A 20,566-nucleotide genomic window follows, 5' to 3' on the forward strand; every position below is an offset into this window, starting at 1 on the left:
AAATATTTGTGTGATTTATATTCGACTTCATTACTCCAGTCTCAAAAAAAGTATGCACTTCTTGTATTACTTGCGGTCCAACTGTTTCCCAGCATGACTTGTAGAACCGTGCTGTTAGTCCATCAGGACCTGGGGCACGATCATCACCAATAGAGTTCACTGCGTTATAGATCTCTTCACCAGTAAAAGCTCTTGTTATGTTTCTATTTGCCTCGTCCGAAACTTTGGGTTTAAAGTCCGCGAAAACTGATGGTGACACATGATGATTTGCTGTTTTGAATATATTTGAGAAAAAATTTTGTGCGTGATCACCAATTTCCCGATCTCCCTGGTATAAATTTCCGTGTGCATCTAAAATAGAGGTAATCCAATTTTTGGCCAAACGTGTTTGTGCACATGCATGAAAGAAGCTGGTGTTTTGATCTCCAGCAGTCATCCATTGGTTTCTGCTTTTTTGTTGCCAGTGCTTCTCCTCATCACTATAAGCTTTTGTCAAAGCATCTTGTAAGATTGGGATTGAACTCCTAATAGATGGAATCATGCTCTCCATTGCAAAATTTAATCGTGATTGGAACATAGATATACGTTCCTCAGAGTTGAGATGATGATCTCTTTTCAACTTAGACATACTCCGCCTGCAATTGTTTATCCTGTCGTTGATTGAAATGTCTGTGTTGCCATCATCCATAAGCCAACCTTCCTTTACTGCTGCTTGGAAGTCTGGGATGTCTATTAGTCGTTTATCAAACATGAAGATGCGTCTTTTGTGTCTAACCATATCATTCAAATCCAGTAGAATAGGCCTATGATCTGAGCCTGGAAAGTCGAGAAAGTGAGCTTCCGCATTCGGGAAATGTGCAGCTCCCGGAGAATTGAACATAGCCCTATCAAGGCAACACTGTATTGTGTGAGAGTGGCGTTCCCCAACCCATGAGAAAGTGTTTCCTCTTGATCGTATATCTTGTAAATCACAAACAGCAATCATGTGTCTAAAATTTCGAAAAGTCCAATCTTTCCTAGCTGGTCCACCTATCTTCTCTTGGTTACTCATTATTTCGTTGAAATCTCCGATTAGTATCCAAGGTTCATTTCGTGATTGGCCTAATTGTTCAAAACGCTCCCACAGTTCATGTCTTTCAGTCGGTATTGGGTGTCCATACACACAAGACAAATAGAACCTAGTGTTATTATAGTCAACAATTACATCAATAAGTCTCTCATCCTGTGAGAGTAAGGACAAGACAACATTGTCTTTCCAAAACAAACATAAACCTCCACTCCTACCATGAGGGGGTTGAATAAAAGCATGTAAAAATCCTAAATCACACTTAAGTTTAGATATTACATCATTTTGGTTTAGAGTTTCAGAGAGAAAGAGAATATCACACTTAGTACTAAGACAGAGTTTTTTTAAACGCGAAGACGTTAAAGAAGGACAAACGCCTTGGCAATTCCATGAGAGGATCTTCATATTGGAATGTCTGGGGGTACCGGGCCCCCCGCGCCTCCGTCGAATCCTTGGTGAACAGAACAAGAGCCCACTGAATCTGTGCGCTATGCCTTCTTGTGGAGTTGGTTCAGGACCACCATCTCCTCTGCTGCTTCTGCATTGTTGAACGAAGTCTCAAACTGCACCCTTTTGCGCTTCATGAAGACAAATTCCGGTTGAGCATTGTCAGATATATCATCAAGAAGGTTCTTGGGTTCATACTGATTAACAAAGCGTCCTGCATATTTTGCGTTGAAGTAGCGGATACGCTCAGCAGTGAGATCCTTGTCAATAAAGACGCTTGGGAGAGACTTATTCACCATTGTGTGTGGAGTAGAACCCTGAAGAGGGCCTGATGTTGGTGGTGGCATTTGTAGTCCCGGGATCAGATTAACCGGGTCAACAGACATTAAGGTGTTCGCCTCTGACAAATTCTTTTCTCCATTACTTTGATCTCCTCCATCATCACTATCATTATCAGACTCCTCTGGTTCAGAATCATCAAAGGCCAGAGGACACTCCTCAGCCTCATGTTTTAGTGACCCACACTTCGTGCAAAAATTACGAAGTCGTTCATATCTAAACTTAACTACCGTGTTTTCATCAGCAATGAACTGGATGTTCTTTTTGAAACGTAAAGCATCATCTACATTCCAGTTAATCAGAACACGAACCGCTCCTACTTGCATTTCATTCTCATTATAGTCAACTTCAGATACATAGCCTATCTTGTTCCCTACCCACCTAGCCATAGCGTTGGTTAAACAGAGAGTGGGGATACCTTGGATTTGTACCCAGAAGGGTATGATCTTCATGTTATCCTCGGTTATGTTTGGATACCAACGGTGAGTTGTTATCATCCAATCATTGAAAGACCAAGGATCCCTTCGTAGAACCAAATTGAGAGAATCTTCGGATTGAAAGCGGAATTGGGCTCTCCCACCTTCAAGGATTTGTCCAACGCATTCGTCGGGGAAACCCCATACCCGGGGCATCTGTCGTATAAGTGCTCAGAGATTTTGTTTACGCGGATTGACCGGAGTAACAACCAGCGTGTGGCGATTGACGGAGATTGCGCGGTTGAGAAACTCCGGTGGTAAAGAGATTGGAGCATCTTCAATGCCCAGATCAAGATCCTGAACGGATTTACGAATGTTGTCACTCATGATCGATTTGGTACTGGGATGATTGAAAGCAATTGGGGTGATGAGTATGAAAAAGCGTGGGAAATTTGGGGATTTATAGGAGACCCATGGCGGTTTTCTTCGACGGTTATCTCCCGAGAAAAATAGGAGAAACAAACTGTCATCAATAAACGACAGAAACAAACCGCCGACATGATTCATCAAACCGAAATTGGGGAAACTCCCGGTCGGAAACAAACTCCTGATCCTTAATCGGATCGGAGAGAAAGAATTTGAAGAAGGAAGGAGACAATCGCCTGGCGGATCGCCCAAAGCAAAAGCCATCTTTGAAATTTCCTCCCCTATCTATATATACATTTTATGAAATAAATCCTGAAGTTCATACTTATTTACAAGCATGTCATTGACATTAATCATTAATTTTTTTATTTAATTAATTAATATTAAGTTTCTATTTATGAAACAAGATTTCTCATCCTAAATAAATTTTCAAAACAATTAGAACCATTCTCTTTAACATTAAATATTAAGTTTATGATTAATTTAATTAATATTAAAATTTTCAATTTTACAAAATAATATTTTCTCTATACACAAATTTCCTAAACAATCAGCCTAATCAGTACACTAATTGATTTTCGATCTTAAAGGAGGATCTGTGGCCGAGATTTTTGATCTCAACGCATTGATCACAACGTATTTAAAATTAATTTTTACTTTCACGGATTTCATATGATGAATTTTTGTGGATTATAAATCTTTGAACATGTTGTCTGACCCGCCTAGCATGGCGGGTTTAGACTATAGAACCAACACTAAAACTATTAGTTTCTCACATATATACTATAGATTTGTAATCATAGTTTGGAAAATTAACTTATAAATTATTTAGTATATAAACTACAAAATATTACACATACTGTAACACATTTTTAATATTCAAAAAAAAAATACAGATAAAAATATAAAATAACATACCATATAGGCATATACCTCTGTTTAATTCTAGAGAACAAAACAAATCTAGAATTTTATATTCTATCTAATAACAAATTTAATGTAATTATAAATCAATTAGACAAAAGTTAATTAATTGAAGATTTGAAAACTAAATAAATAAAAAAATTATTTTTTAAAATACAATAATTTATATTTAGTCTCGCAGTGTACTGCGGGTGAAATCCTAATTTAATGCATTACCAGTTTCGTGCCATCTTTGAATATTCGATTTTTTTTTTTAAATAGAAGTCAAAGTTTCTTTTTAGATGCAGGCAGTTAATAGGAAATAAATGGTAAAAATACTTTTAATAAACGTTCCAGTGATCTGAATATAAATTGGATTCCAGGGGCTAAAACAAAGGGGAGTAGAGGATCGACCCTTCCTGTCCTGAAGAATCAGCTCTTTGCCTTTCGGCTTCAAACTCCAGGTAATTCAACAACTAAAGCCTTTAACTGAGACGAATGGAAATGATGCCTTTACAGGAGGCTTTGTAGAAGAAAGAATATGGCCACCGGATAGAGCTTTGTCCGAAGCAAAACCAAACCGAAGCTTTTCCTCGAAGTCAGGTTAAGCAGGTCTCCGGTGTACAAGATTTGATATATATATATATATTTTGATATATATATATATATATTTTTTTATGGTACTGCATGGAATATGGTACTGCATGGAATACTTCTGTTTGACAATCATATATTTATGTTTTAAAATCGTATTTTAACCAAAAATTTGGTTAAAAAAATGGTATATTTCTTAACTCTAATTTCCAAAAAAAAAAAAAAAAAAAATTTAATGAGAATGACATTGTGCATACTATTTATCGAATTTAGAGTAGTAGAGATGATGATTGACAAATGATAAATGAATTTAAAGGTTACCGCCAACAAAAAAAACGTGGTTAAAGTTATTAGTTAATACTGTCTATATAAAGGTCAAAGCACCTAATCTTATATTTTTCTTAAGTTTTTTAATCTTTAACATTTTATCTTAGAATCACTCTTAGATGTCCACACACCTCTCCCTCTCTTATTATCGTTTCCTTTCAATTTAAATGTTGTTTTTTAAAAGAAATGTGAACTTTTTTTTTTTCTCAACCATTAGGCCACAACAGACCGGCCAATTAGTCTAATTCCTACATTTATAGGGAACAGAACTCAATTTCGAGTGTGATGATACCTTGTGCATTAAGGAGTTACCTTTGGTCACTGCACTAAAGACACTTCACTGAACTTTTTGTTTTAGGAATTAAATATTTTTAAAAAAAAAATTGATTATGAACGTGAGAAAAAAAAATAGAGAAGGTGTATTTGTTTGGTTGGCTAAACTTTATAGAAAGGTTAATTTATCATGCTTCCACCACCCACAATCTCATGTTTTAAACAAATACAAAACAAATCATTCAGACACAAAGTTTCTTGGCATCTTCCATAGTTCCATATATATTATCTGTTAAATAATTATGAATCAACTTCTTTATACGAAGGATCTTGAGATTTGATTGAAAGGTCAAATCTATGAAAATGACGATATTAAACTATAGATTATTAAACCTAAGAACAGCCATCTCTTATTCATTTACTATGGTTATCGTTTTGTTTTGTCAACAAGGATGATAAATCAAACCAAAATAAACCAAAAACAAGAAATCAGTACGACAAGTTAGAATATATATATTTTTTTTTTGTCATCTGGATTTTCCATTCATATAAGAAAGGATTACAAGGAGTAACTTTGTAGTGTGATCAAAAGTTACTAAGGGAATGTGATTACACAGAATCAACATATCCCTCCAAAAAATAGGTTCTAAACACTTTAGCCAAAAAGGAGACAGAAACCAATAATTAAAAAGAAAAAGAGAGTCTATCATGTTCAAAGAGTTCCTGTAACCAAGCTGGAAAGCTAATGACTACATAAGATTGTAACAAGGCATAATCTAGAACACTTTGAGCAATGAGAGAGGCTCCTCTGTTTTCAGATGGTGTCTCTAGCTGTACTCTCCAGTCTTGTAATGTAGTTAGTTGCAGCAACATTTCTGCTTGATGGTGAGCAAAGGAGGGCCATGCTTTGGGTCTTAAGATCACTCCAACAAGTGCAGCTGATTCAAAAGCAAAGATAACTTTTGTTATCTTGTGACTTATCATGCTTTGAGCCGCCCATAGAAAGCCTTGCAGTTCAGCTTCATCTTTAACTAAATAACCCGATTGAGCTTTTCTGCTATGAATAAGCAGCCGACCAAACTCATCTCTCATAACCCATGATGCACCCGATATCTTGTTCTTTTGAGCTCTAGAGATGCCAATGTTACACTTTAACCAACCTGTCGGAGGTGGTTTCCATAGTGAAGTTTGGTTACGATCCTCGGCTTCTTCCACCTCATCACTAGTAATGTCAACCTGATGAGATGTGCTCCATTGCTCTGCATCCTCTCTAATTTTTGAAAGTGTATCAACATGATCAAACATTTTTTCTTCAAAAAAGAAGGAATTTCTAATTTTCCAGAGCCGCCAGAGAATCCAAGGGAAGAGCCTTCTTGTTTCGATCGGAAAATCTGGGTTCTTTGACGAGGTATACAGATAGTGGAAATTAGAATGCACTGATAACTCATCAAAACCATCTGGAGGATAGGGATAACCTGTTAAAGCCCACACCTGCCTTACTAGCGTACATGTGCCGGACGTGATTGATTGATTCTCCTTCATTGCCACAAATTTGGCATCTGGAATCCAGTTTAATTCCTTTTTTTGATATCAAGTCCGATACAGGAAGAGCATCACTAACTGCTCTCCACAAGAACGCCTTGATCTTGGGAACTGTCTGAAGAGACCAAACCTTGTTCTTAATGACATTGAGGGATGGTTGCATCTCTGCTTCCTGAAGAAAGACCGGATTTTTCAGAGTGCTAGCAAGCCAATAACCGGATTTGACAGTGTATTCCCCACTCTTCGTGTGTTCCCAGCACCAGAAATCCTCTTTGCTAATCACCGGTTTCTGCTTTTTGATGCAACAAATATCATCTGGAGAGAATAGAGAATCCAAAATTTCATTGTTCCATGATCTTGTTTGATGATTGATCAGCTCAGAAACTCTCAAAGTCCAATCAAAAAAGATATTTTTCCGGTAAGGTGCTCTCCAAACGTGATCAAAAATCCATGGATCCATCCATACTCTGACCGAAGAACCATTGCCAATCTTCTTCTTCAAACCTTTGATGAGTAGATCTCTTCCATGAAGGATACTACGCCAGCCAAATGATGGTCTAACTCCAAGACCTGCTTCCAAAAAGCATCATCTTTACAATAACGGCTCTTAATCACCTGAGCAAAAAGACAATCAGGTTCTTGCAGGATTCTCTAAGCCTGTTTAGCAAGAAGGGCTTGATTGAAGTCTTCCAAATCCTTGAATCCAAGGCCTCCTTTTTCTTTGGATAAACACATTTTTTCCCAGCTCACCCAGTGGATTTTCCTTCTGTGCTCCACTGCATTCCACCAGAAGTCTGACATAGCACTAGTGAGATTGGTGATGGTGGTTTTTGGCAATCTGAAGCAGGACATGGCGTATACCGGTGTCGCCATAGCAACCGCCTTGAGAAGAATTTCTTTACCACCAAGAGACAGTGATCGAGCAAACCAGCCTGAGAATCTGAATTTGAGTCTTTCCTTCATATAATCCAGAAGCTGGATCTTTGAGCCACTGAAACACTCAGGGAGACCCAAGTAGGTTCCTGCCCCACCCTCTGCGAAGATGTCTAAAAGCTCTTGGATGTCCTTTTTCTTGTCTTCCTCCACTTTATCTCCAAATGTTATCGAAGATTTTATCACATTCACCCTCTGTCCTGTTGCATCTCCATAGACTTTTAGAATGTTCTTTAAAGCTTCACATTGAGGTAGCTCAGCTTTGCACAAAAACAAACTGTCGTCTGCGAATAGAAGATGGTGAACTGATGGACCTTCTGGAGAGAATTGGATCCCATTGATGAGACCTTGTGCTTCAGCTTTGTTCATTAGATGAGTAAGCCCCTATGTGCATAACACGAAAAGAAACAGAGACAATGGCTCCCCTTGTCGTAAACCTCTTTTCGGTTTAATTAGTCCAAATGGTTGATCGTTGATAAGAACCGCGTAGGAGGCAGTCGTTACACACCTCATAATCCAACTAACCCAAATAGGCCTAAACCCCAAAGCACTCAACAGCAACTCCAAGTAGTTCCACTCCACCCTGTCAAAAGCCTTTGACATGTCTGATTTAACTGCCATGAACTCCTTTAAGATAGTTTTATCTGTTTTCAAACTATGTACTAACTCATGATCAATTAAAATATTGTCAGAGATTAGCCTTTCAGGCACAAAGGCTGTCTGATTTGGGGAGACAATCTCATTCAAAAAAAGTTTAAGCCTCTTGATGATGATCTTGGAGATTATCTTGTAGAGAACTGAACATAAGCTTATAGGACGAAAATCTGACATATGCTCTGGATTCTCTTTTTTGGTAGCAAATAGATCTGGGTGTAACTCCATTCCTCCGAGAATATACCTGAAGTGAAGAAAGCTTGAATCTCTGCAGTTACTTGAGCTCCAATAATGGACCAATATTTTTGGAAGAAGAACCCCGTGAACCCATCCACTCCCGGTGCACTTGAGGGTTTAATACCAAAAACAGCTTCTTTCACCTCCTCCACAGAAACCGACATACAAAGATGATCATTCATCGAGGCTGACACTCTTGGTCGAAAATCTTGGAATATATATACATATTCTTTTTTTTTACTAAAGATATAAAGGGCTTTGTGAACAGTGTGTATCAAGCCATATAATGATATAATGTGGCAAGGTTCCGAAGCTAAATATAGTTGTAGCCTTCGCATTGTGGCTTGGTGGATTATAAAAGTTTTGTATCTCCGTATCAGAGAAGATGTGTTTCTCAAAAGTGAGATCATTCGATTCATCCTAATATCATTTTTTTTCGTCTACCAAATTCTAAAAAATATATAAATAAAGTTGTATATATAGCTATTTCAACAAAGCTCATTACAATAAGGTAAAAGAATAATAATATACTAATATGTTCTAGGACATTATTTTAGATAAAAGACCCAATCATTTCAACAAAGCTAGCTACAATTACTATTTGACCAACTTCTCATTAGTTCCAAGAAATTTGAAATTATACTTTTAGTCAAAGCCTTCACCACTGTAATTCAACTACTATACATTTTCTAATGTTTTTTTTTGTTTTGCTAATTTTTGTTGGACACATTTATAATAATGATCATGAATATTATCTCATGTTGATGTTGGCCTAATCAAGCCATAGTAAAAAATTATACCAATACTTAAATTGCATCCTTTCCATTTTAGTATCTTTGCCGTACCTGAACAAAAAACAATATACTTTCTTTGCCGCCTTATACAAAGAAAAATATTTAGTTATATTTTTCTTTTGGAAACTATATAGGTTTTTTAGACTTGTGAGGAGGGGCCTTGATGTTTTAACTAGTTTTTCTTTTTTTTTAAAAAATTATGTAGGGTTTTTTCTTGTAGACTTTTACAAATGTGACTTATGGAGTGTAGGTTGTATACTATTTGACATGCACGGTATAGTTTTTCTCCTTATCTTGTTATATTAACTCTATATATCTCTGCATTTTGAGTTGTTTTGCTTACTACTATTTTCAACTTTTTTAACACTGTATACTAGTAGGGTGAGGCTCTCTTTCAGACGCATGATAACCATGAACATCGAGCTATGATGGAGAGGGCATTGGGACCTTTGCCTGAACATATGACCCGAAAATCCAGGTCACTTTTTCTCTTTAAACTTTTGGATACACAAAACTTCATACAAATATATATAATTAAATGCTCATTGCTTGTTGCATTACAGGAGAGGGAAGCAGGCTGAATTGGAATGAAGGAGCCAACTCTAGAGATAGTAATAGTATTATGGATGTAAAAAAAGACTTGATCGTCTCAAGGTTAAGCGTCCATAGATTCTTCTTTGTGTCTAATGATATGTTTCGTTTGATATGCCATATGATCTGAAGTATAAACTTTCTCACAATATCTTACAGGATATGGTAACAAAAAATTTAGACAACACATGATCTGGATTTGCAGATCTGTTGTATGGTTTGCTGAAATATAATCCGTCCAAGCGTGTCACAGCAGACCAAGCTCTTGACCATTTTTTCTTCAAGAGCTCAAGTTGAGAAAAAGCAAAAACAGAGATGAGGCAAGTGTGCCTGCAGAATAGCAATGAGCACCACAAAATGTAGAATAATTTTTACTTACAATCAAGTTTTTGTTAGATTCTAAATCTCCATTCCTCATTAGCACCAAACAAGAGTACTCCAATTCCAGTTTCAAGTTCAAGTTCAAGAGTACTCCAATTCTGGAGAACTACCTCTGTTGTAAATACATTGTGTAGTCGAGAGCCTAAAACAAAATCAGACCACATATTGATACGAACGTATCGACCTTATAACAAGCAACCTTCACTAGTACAAGATCCATTAATATCAATGCAACTTATGTTGCCCCAAGACGCAATTCATTAAAAAAAAACTTGTCAAAAAATGTTTCAAAGATCGTTGACTGAGTTTTGTAATATCCTAAAATCAAACTGAGTTTTTTAAAACCTGATAATTGCTAAAGATGGATGACCTTTAAACAAGATTAGAGAGATTAAAAGATTGAAGAAAAGAAATCTGAGAAAAGATTCTATGCAATATCCGTCCTGAGTTGATCCCTTACTTAAGATCTTCACTGAAATCAGCCACTCTGTCTCCCACCAGATATCGATCATTGTATTCCACTCGGTGAATATAAACGAAGAGATCAAGGATGAGCTTGGCTACGAACCCCAAGATGATGATTGCTAATAGCACCGGCCATATGAACCTCTGCACGGCTATGTTGACTTCACCAGAAAATCCAAGACATGGGAATAGAGAGTATGCCACCAAGAAAGGAAAGACGAGAGTGGCTATAAGAGTGAACATGATGGTATAAATGATTTCTAGAAGCAGCCACGAAGTGGAAAGACAGTGGAATCGGACATTTCTGATTCTCACTAATTTCTCCCGCCAAGCCACTGTTGCGAAACAGGTGATACGCGTGAACATAGTCTGTGAGAAAGAAAGAAAGAAAGAGAGAGATGACTTGTTGCCCAAGAAAGCAAGTTTTTGATTTTAGAAAGACACTCGAGATGGAATTTCTTACCAGATAGGTCCAGATGTTAAGGACGACTAATCCGATCAACCATTCTTGGAGCAATGAATAATCCGGTGATTCGTTTAGCGGCACTTGTAATGGGATGATGATCATAAGGTCGATAAGGCGACCGAGCATTGCAGGGATTCCAGAGATCTGTTCATTGGATTTTGCAAAATATTAAAACATTTCCGCAGAAAAAGAGAATAGTTTTAGGCATTTTTTCACTTAAGTTGGAAGAATGAGACCTGAGGTTTTGAGTTTGCTTACCCAGATGGAGAGCAGTGAAGCATCCCGTATCGACAACAGAACAAGGTTGAGAAGCAAATCAGTTCTTCCAGCCATGATCTGATAAAATACGAAGCAAGTTCCCTTGTAGGTTGCTCGCAGGATATAACATCCAATCCAGAAACCATAAAAATCTATAATGATAAAATTTGAAATGTGACGCTTTAAAATTAGAAAAATAAACCCAGCATTTGGAATGAAACCATAAGTAGAAAAGTTATGAAGCAAGATGATGAAAGTTACAAACCGTCGTTTTTGAGTCCGAAAGGTATGATGAAAGAGATATAGTGGAAGAACACCCTTCCTATCAGAAGTGGCAAAACCATGGAGATTGTGCTAATGAGAAAAATGCTCAAAGCAGCTAGAACAAACATCAGTCCGATCTTTAGTATAAACCTGCAACTTCTACTTATCAGAATTGCAAAATTTTATACATGAATAAATTTTTTTCAAAACTCAAGCTATCTCTTACCTATCGTCGCCAATATCCTCTTCAAAAGTGGTATCACTCTGAGATCCGTGTAACCTGACTACAGAGCCCTCAGCTAGTATATACACTAGAGACCATTCATCAAGGTTCTGAAATGGTCTCACATTCTGATCTGCATGGTTTTCAAGCAAGAACTCGCTCAACTCAAGCCAAGAACTGACAGTGATAATCCACTTGCGAACTATGGGTTCTACAGCCTGTTTAATAAGCTCGGCTAACCACTCGATGGGTCCCCGACCCACTAAGAAGATATAAGCAGACATCGAGCCAAGCATAAGCCTTTCATCATAGATCCTGCATTATATTCAAGCGTTTGTTTTTTGTTAGATTAGAAAAATATCAAACAGCATGAAACTACAAATGATACAAGGTAAGACAGAGGAGCTTAATAACCAGAATTGGAGTGGGAAAAATGAGGGGCTGACGAGGGAGGTGGTCATTATTGGTAAGTGAACCACAGTCACCACCATTGACCCGTGGAAAGCCAACGCAAATAGAAATTGGCCAATGTGTAGTTTAGTGACCTTGTAGTTGGGATCGGTAATATCTAGGAGAAACCAAAAGGGTCTTTTGTGAAAGATCTGTCAAAAGAAAAATATGCAGTAAGTCTAATGAAAGTATAGTCATTTCATGCTAATAATAAAACAAAATAAATGTTTTTACCCTCTGGATAAGCTCCATGGAATTGAGAGCCAATAGCAAGCAAAATTGTCCGAAGAACCAATGTACGATCATGACTATGGGATAGTCTGAAATCAACTCAAGCCTCCGGGAAATTGGCGTTCCAATTATAGGGAGGGTGCAAAAATCTAACCAGCAGCCAAGTGCTAAAGGTAAAACACCAAATTTCAAACACAAGATGAAACCATCCTTAACCACATATAGATTTTGCCATAGTTTTACCGAAAGTATCCACAGTAAGAACGGGGGTGCCAATGCTACGAAGAGGATCCCCAATAATACTTTCCCGGCAATGGCTTTAATGGAGTCTCGACTCAGAGTAAGAAAACTTCCAAGATAAGCTATAGAAAGCGAGAGAATACTCATATATCCAACAATGACAGGTTCTTGGCCAAGTGAGTATCCTGAAAGAAGCTGCATAGCTACCTCCGTAGGTAGGAGCGCAAAGACAAGTTTCCCCATGAGCAATGGTAAAAGAACGAAGAAGAATGAGACAGACAAGCTGACGGCAAGAACCTGGAGAGAGTTTAAAACAAATACTGTTAACAATGTTTCACATAGTATAACATTTCAAGATCCAAAAATATAACTAAGATTGGAAACCTGTAAAACGAGATAATTGGGGACTTACAGCAAATGAGTTGTCATCAAGAAAGAAGAGAAACGTTCTGACTGCTCCAAATTCATGAAGCTGTGCGTTTCCAAAAAGAAACGCTCCTCCATGAGGTTCAACCATGAGACCGTGGAAGATTGGAACACGTCCGAGAAGGTCATGCCACCAAGCACAGAGAATGAGCAAATGTTTAAACACAACAAGGCCAACAGCTCCATGTTCATTCACTACCACGTGACGCCGCCCACGGATAAGTTCAACAAAAAACTTGAAAAGTACCATTATTGTCAAACCATAAGCGATAAAAACATTGTAGGTTAAGCTAACCCAGAGAGAAGCAACTATCTCTGACACAGGGTAAGCTCTCTGAGTTTCAATCGCAGCGTCTCTCCCGCAAGGATGCAAAGAATAGCAATAGGCGTTGAAGAGAAACACAAAAACCCAAGAAACGACGCGTAACGCTCTCAGAAACAGTCCTCTGATCAGAAACTCATGCCATGAGAGCCTCTTTGGTGCGTTCTCAGAGTAAACAGGGACAAAGGAGTAGCTACGCCCACACACCTAACGTCCGTACAGATTCATAAAAAAATCAAGGTCAAAACCGAAATCGATTAGACGCTAAAACCCTATTTCGTTGCACAAAGGTGACGATATTGAACGAAGTTAAGTTAGAGAAATAGAGAACCTCGCAGTCGCAGTGCTTGTGTCCACGGCGATTGAGCCATAGAAGGAGACATTGCTGGTGAACATACTTGATGGAGCCTCTACACGCACACGGATACCTCAAGGGGTTTTCTGGTAGCTCCGGCGATCGACAAATCCGGCACAAATCGACTCCGTCGTCGTCTTTCTCATCGTCTCCCGTCGTCGGAAAAGTTTCATCGTTGCCACCGTTCACTTGGTTCTCCGCCGGAAACGCGTCCATATTCAGAGAGTTTCACTCGCTTCTCTTCTCTCTTCTCTCTTCTCTCTTCTCTCACTCGCTTCTCTCTCTCTCTGGTGTCGTCTTCACTTTGCTGTTATGACGACTTGTACTGTATTTTGTTTGTTATTGTTGACAGTCTTTACACTTTGACTAGAAGACCCTTGAAGAAAAATAGAGAAAGTCACCTTTTTTTTTTCTTTCTTTTCTTGTTGCTTCCTTCTCATTTATCAATTACCACAGTAAATTTCTCTCTGTGGTGTTGTATTTTTTATTTTTTACTTTTGGCATTATCCAGTCGAGCTAGCTAACCTTATTTTATATTTATTTATTTGTTAATTAGTACTTTTGATCACTGCATTAAATTAGATTTAAATTCTAATCCAATTCGGTAAGTTTTTCTATCAGTAGAGTGAATCGGGAGAGAAAACAGTTGGATAAACTCCATATCCTATACAAGATGAACTGAACCGGAGATAACTGGAAACTAAGATTATTAAACCAATAAAACTGGAGCCCTTAATCGAACTATATACAAAGTATACTAATGAAGTGTTATATACAAACCAATAATGAATTGATATTAATATTTTATAATGGAGACGACTCCAATTAGTAGTAGTAACTCAAGTCACGCGGAAATCGTGAAGCAGTCTATGAGAAAAAGAGAGCACTTTGTTTTGCCAAGAACCAAATAATAATAGTAATAATTGATTTGAAGCAATGATGAAAGATGATATACATAAGTGATAATTTTTGGTTTTCAAATGAAAGTTTTATTTTTTAGTTTTACCTACTTACCCAGATGGATAATTTTGGTAAATATCATGTAGTTTTCAAACTGTCTTTGCTACTTTTACCAATAACATTTTTTTTTTTGAAACTATGTAGGCACTAGTAAAAATGTTCTACATTGCTACGGAAATAATTGTAGTTATGTGGTATTTTTCGTAGCTAAAATTTGTTTGCTACAAAATTGTGACAAAAAAAATTAGTAATTATTTGGTTGTAGCAAAGTTTTTCTTCATAGCAAACTGTCGCAACTTGCTACAATTTAGATACTAGTGTAAACGTAGCTATTTGCTACAAAATGTTACATTTATCTACCACCATTTGTTACAATTTGCGGCAATAGTATTAGTAGCAACTATATACAAAAAGTTACAAAATTTTGGTGACAAATAGACTCACACCAAGCTACAAAGTTACTTGTCATAAACTTGTTACAAAAAACGACAAGCGGCAAATATATGTTAACGGTAGCTTTTATTAGATCAAAATTATTGAAAGGTTTTATATCTAGCAATAAAAACAAATTATGTGAAAATATATTAAAAATTAAATTGCAAAACATACACAATTATAATTAATGTTAAACTTAGTTTAATATCATACACTCAAACAAGATAGAGTTTTAAACTCTCAAACAGAGAGTTAAAAACCACTTACAAATAGAAGATATATAAATACATTCAAAAAAGATAGTTTCCCAAACCAGAAGAGTCTGTCATGTGGTTTGACTTGAGCCCCATTAGTTGTGCATGTCTGCTGCTCCTTAACCTGAGACAACGTGCTCTAGTTTGGTTCCAACCAAGATGACAAGCTTAAACAATAAACAAATACAAACACATTCTCTTAGTGTTAGTGTCTTATGGATTTCAAGTTTTTTTACTTATTCTTGCTTTTGTTTACTTACAATGACAGGGATGAATGATAACCAAAAGTATATATTCAGGCCTGCAATAAAATCATATAATTAGTAAAGACAAGGCTTAAATATGGAGATACAAATGGAATACACTTTGTCTTTATGTAACCGATGAGTTACCATGAACATTTATGCAGATGCATACTATAGCATAAATATGTACAACTTCACGATCAGTAGAGTGCCTGATTTAACCAAAAAAGAAAGTAAAGTATTAAAGAAAGAACGTAACTAACAGAGCATAGAACTATCAAAAACTAACTAAAAAAGAAAATCATGTATATAACGAGCCATAAACACGCAATATATACCTTCCAATATAGAGATTCTTCATAATGAAAGCACTGAGCAATCCAGCCTGAGAAAGAAAATGAGTTAGAACTTTTCTGGTTAACTCCAAATTCTAGTGCTGAAGTTTGAGGAGAAGAGCGAAAGAAGCATACTGCAACACCCAATGTTAAGAAAATTCTTACTTGCAAGGTGCAAACAGAGTCTGTAGCAGAGAATATTTCTCCAATGGCTATGTGACAAAATAGATTAAGTCGATGTGACAATGAGAGAAATAAATCAAGTCACTGAGCATCTCACAGTGACTTGGCAAATAAAACCGAACATGATCCTATAGCACCCGAGACAACAGCATATGAGAAAGGAAGCAGCATTGAAGCTTCTTGTCCCTGATACCAAACAATGAGTTTGTGTGCCAAGTACATTAAGATGGATGAACCTGAAAAAAACAAAGCATACACAAATATTTAAAGTTCAGAAGTCGTGATTTAAGAGAGAACAAAATCAAACATGAAAGAGAGCAATATGTATTTGTCGGAGTTACCTTTGTAATGGAAACCTGCATAATAAACAGAGCCGAAGAGAGAAGGCTTCGAAGAAGAACCATCCTTCAAAATCAGATAACGGAGACCAAAATCAGTGTTACGATGACGGAGACCAAAATCAGTTATCCTTCAAAATCAGATAAAGAGCAAAATCAAGTAGCAGTGAAAGTAATATACCCATTTACAGAAAACTTTTTCTTTCTAAGCTTTTTACACAATATTATACCAAAGGAGAAATGTATAACACAAAATAAACCTCCTCGTTGAGAACAGAAGTGGGTGAATCAGCAGAGGCATCTTTCTCCGTTTAAACGTCGATGACCATTTCCGGAGCCCTAAGAATCCAAAAAATCCAAAATCGAGATATATAAAATCAACAGAGAGACCAACAAACTAAGGATATAATCCAATGAACGACAAGCAAAATTTCGCAGAGATGGAGCCAGAAAAAGATAACCCAAGAACAGTGAGCGATTTCGAGGGCGTTAAGGACCCAGAAAATCGCCGGAGAGACTTACGGAGTGAATTTTGCGGAGCGTAGGCTAACAATCGTAGGTCACAGTCACGCTGGTGATTTCGAGTTTAGGTTGGAGGAGGATCCTGAAGAACGTTTCTCCGATCTGAAAGATTGCGAGTCTCTCTCTCATCTTCCTCCTCAGGTCAGGAGGACGGAGATCTCATCTCCACACTCTCGAAACAGATTGCCTTAATTTTAGTTTGGGGAAAAATAAATTTTAGGTCACCGAGGAAGGGAAAGAAAAATATTTTAAGTGTTTAAGGATAAGGAAAATGTTACAAATTGTTACATTTAAAGTTGTGTGTTATAGTGTTACAAAATTTTATGTCACTAAATATGTAACATTTTTCTACAAATTATGTATGTTACTATTTGTCACTATATAGCTACACTTAGTAACTAATTAGCTACAATAACTATTAATTTAAATTTTGTCACTAATTTGTAACAATTTATAGATATTATTTGTTATTATTATATTTTGTAGCAAAAAATGTAACTATATAATACATATTTACTAGTGAGGTCTGTAGATTGTCTTGTGCTAATATAATCTGATAAGTGCAATTTTTATATGTTGACTATATTCTTGGTATGCTTGGACTTAGATGTAGATTCCAGATTCTTGCATTTTACAGATTTGAGCTGCAATTAAAAGAGATTAAAGAGAGAGAAATGAAAAAATGTAAGAGACTTTAGCTTTAGACATTCGAACATTCAAATTAAATTATACATCACAAAGCAAAAGAAATCATTATCAAAGTCTACGCATCACATAACGCAACATCTCACTGACAAACAACCCTAATCACAACACCATGTTGAGGCTCTACAAGCAGTTTATGGCTTGGGGAGTGTTGATATGTCGGAGAGAGTGTAAAACTGAACTTTGAGACAATAAGTGAAATGAGGACTTTGACTTCCATCATAGCAAAGTTTTTGCCTAAGCATATTCTTGGTCCGAGGCCAAATGGGATGTATGACTGAGGGTATTTGCAAGCTTTGGAGATCCCTTCACTGAACCTCTCTGGCTTGAAGTCGTTTGCGTCTGATCCCCAGATCTCGGGGTCTCGGTGTAAAGCAGGAATGAGTGTCCAAATGCACATTCCTTTTGGTACCACAAGGTCTCCGAGTCTTATCTCTGTGAATGCTTCTCTTCCCACGATTGGTGCTGGTGGATATAGTCTCATTGTTTCTTGTATTACCATTGTCACCTATTTTATATTTTATATTATGTCACAACTTATTCTCAATGTAATATTCTCTAACGTTTCCTCTAGGACTATATAGAAAAGATTACCGTTTTAAGGTTGTGGATGGTTTCTGCGTCGGGAATGCCATTCTTGCAAGAATTCAAGATTTCATCACGAATTCGAATCTGCCAACTAGGATTGAGAGCAAGGAGCAAAAGGCACCAAGACACGGAGACTGCCGTTGAGTCATGGCCAGCAAAATAGATGCTCTTGCAATTGTCCACCACAAAACGTCTATAAGCTGACTTGTCCCACAAGTTACCATCGCAGCTACGGATCGCTCCCTCGAGTATCAACTGCATTAGATCCTTCTTATGAGGTTCGACACATTCAGTCTCCCTCTCCTTCACCGTTTCCCATATCGAAGATTCCAGTTCCCTCTCAAGCGCATCAATATTCACATCACCTTGCTTCTTTCTCCCAAACACCATATCACTTGCCACCATTTATGTATTCAATTAATTATATGTTTTGCGTGGAATGAAGAAGAATAAAACGTTTTAACGATACCGAGACGACTTACGTGAAGCCATTGAATCTGAAGAGGACGCTCTGTTTAGTAATGGCCGTTAAAAGATCTCTAATCATAGAGAATATTGCTTTGCCTTTTGAAAAAGAGCTCCCAAAGCAAGCCCTAGCGATAACATCAGCCGAGACATCCTTAAGGTCTTCGTCCACTCTTATGTCACACCCTTGGTTCTCCTCCTCTTCTCACCATCTCTTCCCATTTGTTCAACATTGGCATAGAAGACTCCACCATTAAACCAACCATTCCCTTCACATTTCCAATAACTAAGTCTTTAATTAATCCATGAAGAAAAATTTAACAATCCGGCTATATCGGGTGCTAAATCTGAAAGAATAGAGTAAGACCTTGATTTTGTCATGGGTAAACTCATGGGCGATGATACGACGTTGATGAGCCCAATGAGGCCCGTTAGAGGTGATGATGCCACTGCCAAGAATAGGATTAAGGCGTTTGGTGATGTGAGTGATTCTTCCAAGGTTAAGTGTGTTGGTTTGGCTAAGCTCCTTCACCATTTCCGGATCGTTTATGTAAATGTGCTGCTTTAACCCGGTTGAGTATGTGTAAATCCTCCCTTCATTACAGTTTTGTATATATAAAAAAAAAATTACACAGAAATAAAGATACTTAAATAATTATTGCGTAATAATCCAAACCAATACTAAACTTAGTTCAGCTTTAGCTACCCAAATCACAATCATTTTTTTTTTGGTTATTATAAATTAAAGAAACTAAATATGTACGTGGACCATATTTCTTTTTTTTTTATTTTTTATTTTTTTACAGAGTTCTCTAATTTATTTAGATATTGCGAAGACGTAATTTTTTTTTTTTGGATTCTATTTGGTGTCGTTTATGGGATATTTTATTTCTATCTGGTTATGGATTTTCTTCCTGTAACGTTAACTGAGAAAAAACGTGCAAAGCTGTCTTTTTGTGTATGCCTTTTCATTGGAATGGACGAAACTATTAAGAACACTGATTCTTGTTCTAACAACATAAGTTATTTTAATGGAAACATGTGAGAAATAGTTCTTGCAAATTTTAATTCCTACATTAGTTTTTTTTCTCCAATTGTTGAATTATTTGTGTGTGACAAAGTTACAGAAAAAATGTTCAATAGACTTGCATCGGTTGCGGAAGAACCAAATGCAAAGTGGTAAAACTATCCTTTTACCAAAGACTATCTCGATACTATGCATTTGTATAAAACAAAGTTTACGAGATTCGAGAAAGATAAAAAAAAAAAAAAAAAAAAAAAAAAAAAANGTATTGTTTTCGCCAGTGAGCAAAATGAGGAAAGAGAGAAGAGGAATAGTCATGAGAAATGATGTTATCGCCGGAACAGTGTTTAGCCTCCGACTGGATTCGTTGCATCTCCGACACATTCCCGTTAAAGATCGACGGTGGAGGACCTTTCACGCCTTGGATCTTTAGACTCCTCCGCATCCTCCACAGCTCCACTACCGCTCTGCCATATACATGATAACATACGCTGACGATTCCGACAATAACTATGCACAAGATTGCATTTACCGAAGGAACAGCCAAACTCTCCATTTTCACTCTTTTGTCTATTCAAGATTTTTTTTTTTTTTAATATATATATATGCTTTACTCTTCTCTTCTTGACCCTTATATATAGTCTAAACCAGATTCCTTTTGAACATATAAATCCAAAATATAATTTTATTAAATCATTTCTACTGTGAACAAATAAGTCCAAATTTTTATTTTCTTAAATTGTTATTCTATTGAATTATTTTTATTTCAGATAATGAAACAATAAAAATTCAGATATTTATTATATTATTAAATATTAGAGATATATCACAATAGGGAACAATCTAGGGACGCCCGGTCCATATACTTTTAGCATGTCCAAATTATTCC

General features: G+C 36.8%; 1 protein-coding gene, 1 long non-coding RNA gene and 1 pseudogene across 3 annotated transcripts; all 3 read right to left on the minus strand.

Moving 5' to 3' along the window:
• Positions 10,170-13,951, minus strand: LOC104770960 (probable E3 ubiquitin ligase SUD1). The gene is made up of 9 exons (XM_010495436.1): positions 13,600-13,951; positions 12,933-13,475; positions 12,284-12,817; positions 12,014-12,201; positions 11,603-11,914; positions 11,378-11,526; positions 11,113-11,264; positions 10,852-10,998; positions 10,170-10,757 (listed from the first exon to the last, which is right to left on the minus strand). The coding sequence occupies exons 1-9, from the start codon at positions 13,837-13,839 to the stop codon at positions 10,380-10,382; spliced, it is 2,643 nt and encodes an 880-aa protein (XP_010493738.1). The 5' UTR covers positions 13,840-13,951; the 3' UTR covers positions 10,170-10,379.
• Positions 15,143-17,136, minus strand: LOC104770961. Of its 2 annotated transcripts, none has more exons than XR_764684.2 (8): positions 16,896-17,136; positions 16,634-16,712; positions 16,377-16,504; positions 16,018-16,271; positions 15,856-15,902; positions 15,665-15,729; positions 15,533-15,573; positions 15,143-15,439 (listed from the first exon to the last, which is right to left on the minus strand). It is a non-coding gene; the product is annotated as an uncharacterized LOC104770961 (long non-coding RNA). The 2 variants fall into 2 exon arrangements; XR_764685.2 differs by having other exon boundaries at positions 16,377-16,440; positions 16,896-17,135.
• On the minus strand, positions 17,597-20,257 carry LOC104770962 (annotated as a pseudogene).

Source organism: Camelina sativa, chromosome 20, assembly GCF_000633955.1.
Source record: "Camelina sativa cultivar DH55 chromosome 20, Cs, whole genome shotgun sequence".
NCBI classification, from domain to species: Eukaryota; Viridiplantae; Streptophyta; class Magnoliopsida; order Brassicales; family Brassicaceae; genus Camelina; species Camelina sativa.